The sequence below is a fragment of the Borostomias antarcticus genome (genome assembly GCF_949987555.1).
Source record: "Borostomias antarcticus genome assembly, chromosome: 34".
In the NCBI taxonomy this organism is placed as follows: Eukaryota; Metazoa; Chordata; class Actinopteri; order Stomiiformes; family Stomiidae; genus Borostomias; species Borostomias antarcticus.
In genome coordinates, this window is record NC_140267.1 from 4323780 (window position 1) to 4328779 (window position 5000).

Here is a 5000-nt window from a genome sequence, read left to right on the forward strand (position 1 = left end):
CGGCCACTGCGGCGAGGGCCAGCTATGAGGCCCCTCCCCCGTCGCGCTCCGAGTACTATTACTATCGCTATCCAACAGACTTGACGGCTTCCAAGCACAAGCCACCATTTTGTCAATATTTGTATGTAAGAATCTAATTATGAAATGGCTGAAAAAGAGGGCGGGGCAAACGAGAGAAAAAAGAAAAAAGAAACCGCTTACAAACTGACAAATAAGACACCCTCTGAACGATGCTATGCCTTTAAGGAAACAGTCAACAAAAACAAAATTATCTTTTATTTACCTGTAAAAGAGTGTAAACCTTTCGTGCTTTTTTTCCAATTGTGAAATAACCACTGATTGGTATGTTATTAAACTTGTTTATGTATACATAATGACAGAAGATCACAGAATATATAAGGGAACGACCTTTAGAGAAGAATGTTTACTGAATGTTAATTTCCTTCATTTTTTGACTGTTAGCGCAAGGACAGTTATAACCAAGAATATATCGGTCATTCTTTAAGAATACTATTTAAAAGACGAGAGAAAAAACGACACGTACTTTTCCCGAATTTGAGAGATTCCGGGTCGCCCGTCAAACATGGCTTCTTTGCGTTCTACAGGATCCTGTAAAGTTCAATAAAGGTGGAGGTGGTGGATCTTAACCGATGAGATGTTCTCACTTTTACAAGCTGTTCACAAACGCTACGAGCATCGTTTCTTTCTGCCCCCCCCCCCCTCACTAATTCTCAATGCAAGTTTAATAAATGCAACCTGTTTTACTCTGACCAGATATATGAATCGATGAGCGCAGATCATAAGTTTGTACGTACGACGCGCCGGGATGCGGACGTGTCTGAAGGCTTGTGCATGTGGATGTACGTGTGTTTTGTGTGCGTGTGCAACAATCCCGTCATATACAAAGATGTGATGTGCCTTTTCATCTACATCAAACCACCCAAGTACTCTTTACTGGTTATTTGAGATACCAACAAAATAGCTTTTCAGCTCCATCTGGCAAAAAAAAGAAGAAGAAATGCTTTTTTATGTTGATTCTAGTGAAGGAGGTGCACTCTATTTTATTCACTCCCCGTTCAACCACATCCTCCTTTCACCAGGACATTAAATGGAGCTTGAAAATGTGGATCGATTGTGCGAATGCTTCATTTTACCTTCTGATTTGATGTGCTTATCTAAGAAATAACGAGAAAATAACATGGCGCCAATCCACTCTAGGATGAGAGCTACTCTTAAGTAACAAGGGAAACCCAGTGAATAGAAACATCAGGCATTTGTACGAGTAGATATTTGCGAGTAATTGAAGAGCTATGATTTCAATGTCCCCCACTTGATGGAATCGGAGGGATTTGCGCACCAGTGCACAAAGCAAGGTCCATAAAGACATGGATGAGCGAGTGTGGTGTGAAAGAACTTGACTGGCCCGCAGAGAGTCCTGACTTCATCCCGATAGAACACCTTTGGGATGAATTAGAGCGGAGACTGCGAGCCAGGCCTCCTCGTTTAACATCAGTGGCTGACCTCACAAATGCGCTTCTGGAAGAATGGTCAAAAATTCACGTAAACACACTCCTAAACCTTGTGGAAAGTCTTCCCAGAAGAGTTGAAGCTGTTATAGCTGCAAAGGGTGGGCCAACGTCATATTAAACCCTATGGATTAAGAATGGGATGTCACTTAAGTTCATATAAACTTAAGTTAAGTTCGTAAAGGCAGATGAGCAAATAATTTTGGCAATATAGTGTATTTGGCACATAATGTGCCGTTTAGGATACTTGGACCTTCCACATTAACTCACTTCAGAGTTGGCTAGCTAGTTTTCTTTAATGGAGTGGATCATTTTTTCATTAAGTCCCAACTGTACAGTCCTGATGACATTATGTTCAAATGCAGCCGGATTTGAAAGGTAGGCGCCGACTCCACCCCTATTAGCGTTCTATGCCAGACTAGTTATGTTTGGAGTCCAAAGAATGAAAGAAATGTTGAGAAGTCCCTCATGACGACCATGGTGGTGAATCTTGAATGCTTTGGACTTGTTTTGCATCCACAGGCCCTGATGAGACCATCCTGATCCCGCGAGCTCAGTTCACTCGCAAATCAGTCTGGATACTCTCTATAGAGAAACTTCTGAGCCCGGTCGGGAAACGATCTGACCAATCAGCTTTGGTTCTGAGGAATTTGACATACAAACAGCTAGACTGGGCGGGTTTAAGACGGCAAGGCGTGGTTGAAGTTCGGGCGTGACCTTTCCAGGGTTTTTTCAGATGGTTCACCAGCCAAATAGTTTTGAATGTGCTCGGCCTTTTCCAAACAGTTTCCAATGGAGAGTTCCCACATGGTTATGCGAAGCAAACCTAACACTACACTCATATACATGACACAATACACTCACTTACATGGCTCTACACATATGCATAACACAATACACTCATACATACATACATACATAAATACTGTACATGCATAGCCTACATACATGACACTACACTCACATGACACAATACACACATACATACTGTACATGACAATACACACTCGTACATACATGACACAATACACACATACATAACCTAATACACTCAAGCTGTGTGACGAGCTACAATTAAAGTATATCACCAATGGTTGTCTGACACTCATAGGGTTGAATGCTGTCTTATTTGTTTTAAGACACAATTTTTATTTTTTAAATAGTTTTTTTCTTTCCACAGGCTTCCCAGTGAATAGTTATGTCTATTCAAAGTGAAGTGCACAGCTGACAGTCTTCACAAGTAAAAATGTTTCCTTAATCTTACTAGAGGCCACTTAGAATAACAATCATTAGGAATGTGTTTTTTTACTGCTCTATAAGCTCCTACCATAATTTCCTTTTGAAAGTTTCCTTTGAAGTACGCACCCAGCGGTGTGAGAATAAACATCTTCACCTCGACGTCAGCGAGAGGAAATAATAACTGACCCCCCCTCACCTCAGCACCCATTCTCATCAACAGCCAAACCGCTGCCGTGGTTGTACCGTTTCAAATACCCCGGAGTGACACTGGACAAGACACCAGCGCACAAGTGACCCAAACCAGTAGCCACCAAGGGCCGTCGGTCATCCGCACGCTCAAAACCCTCCGTTGCCCCCGTCGTCTCCTGTCATTTCACCAGAGCATTATCCCTCCCATCCTACTGTACAGCTCTGCTTATTCAACCTGCACTCTGTCACCAACCGGGCTCAACACACACACATCACCGCCACCTCTGCCGGGATAATTGGCCTCCCCACAGCCGACCTCACAGATAAATAATAAGACTATCGCATTGTAACCGCAGTAGAACGGGACATCACACCCCCACTCAATCACCACCTCGCCCGCCCGGAACACGGAGGAGCAGAAGGGAACCGCCTGATCCCGTCGCCTTAGCGGCCCTCAACAACAAGCCACGCCGAACCAACCTGAGCGTGTACCTGTCATTGTATGGTGTCATTTTATGGTTTTGTTATTGTATGTTATTACTGTGTGCCGTTGTACGCAATGTTTGTCCTGTAATGTAAAGTGTGGAAAAGAATTCCCCCCTTGGGGGCAATAAAGTCTAAACTAAATCTCATACAAAGAAGTGAAATCAGAACCTGACTGGTTTGCTTCACACAACCATCTGGGAAAGCTCAATGGGAAACTGTTTGGGAAAGGGTAGGCATTTTCTCACACAAAAATACAGGCAGGTGATTGGATGAACTGTCTAAACCGGACCCTACCTTGTGGCCCCTGGTTCAGATGCCCCCTGGGAAGAGTAGTAGGTAGAGGCACTCGTTTATTCCACCACCATCGCCCTTGTGACCTCAGTCCAGGGGGGTAGATAGCAGATAGTAGTGATGGTGGTGTGTCTTAGTGATGATAACATTGACGACTGTGACAATATATCTGCTGCCCTTGGCTTGCTGTGTCATTTTCGTCTATGTCGTTTTTACAGGTGACGTTATAGAAATTGATGTCCTGAAATTCAGCAGTTTTTAATATATTTTATATCACAGCCTAGATATCTTGTATCATCCCCCCCCCCCCCCCCCCCCCAGGCTTTTCTGCTTTATTGTTTTATATCTGTATTGTCGGGCCTATGTCTTTGTTGCCCTCCGGGCACAAATCAAGTCTCTTGGAGGTGGTAGCCGAGCTCTCCCCTCCTCCCGGGGGAGGCTTGTGTGGAGCGAGGTTACAGGATGGTCCGGGGCCTCACCCGGGGCGCTGAGAAAGCAGAACTGAGGTGAGGGTCGTCTCCAAGAGGAGGGGGCCACAGCTCTCTGGAGCTCGTATAATTCAGGCAACAACAACGAGTGTCGATAGTCTCCTCGCTGTATTCATCTCTCCAAGCAGCGATGCTTCCTTCTTCTGGATGGTTTTACGGAGCCGTGAAAACAAAACAAAAACAGGAAGTGAAGAAAACTGAGGCGTCTGGGGGATTCTTTAGTGATTTGTCCTCACACTCTGTCCAGGTAGTCAATGTTAGAACAGCTGTGTGTGTGTGTGTGTGTGTGTGTGTGTGTGTGTGTGTGTGTGTGTGTGTGTGTGTGTGTGTGTGTGTGTGTGTGTGTGTGTGTGTGTGTGTGTGTGTGGCAGGCCTCAAACCCCCCCTGGAACACTCCAGGTGTCACTGCTCGTCTTTGAACGGCAAAATATATAGTTTTGTTTCCAACACAAACAAGACTTGGAAAATATCATCAGCAAACAGTGGGTGTCCGTGTCCTTGACAGCTCTCTAAATGAGACGCGGGTGTCTGGGAGAGCAGCACGGAGTGTATAATTACATGGTCTATTGTGCTGGTCTCGCTTCTGCCACAAAGCCCCCCGTCTCAAGAGCCAGATCATTAATTGGGGCCCCTTCTCTTCAGCCGTGCCGTGCAGGCCTTCATAAGGGGCTCAAGTGCCCTTCTTAAATGTCACGCTTGAGGAGGACGGGGAAGTGGGCGACGATAAAGGAAGGAAGGAAAACAGACTTGAACAGAATCCTGCGTGCGTTGGTGAAGAACA

The 5000-nt window shown here is 45.0% G+C and overlaps 1 protein-coding gene across 1 annotated transcript in view; it reads left to right on the forward strand.

The window, feature by feature from the left end:
* The window catches only part of birc6 (baculoviral IAP repeat containing 6), a 143376-nt gene extending 142235 nt beyond the window's left edge, over positions 1-1141 (forward strand). Inside the window, exon 74 of the mRNA XM_084460956.1 lies at positions 1-1141. This exon is cut by the window's left edge and continues 152 nt beyond it. Coding sequence (XP_084317082.1) covers positions 1-28 — 28 coding nt within the window. The 3' untranslated portion in view covers positions 29-1141.
* The last annotated feature ends 3859 nt before the right edge of the window (positions 1142-5000 follow it).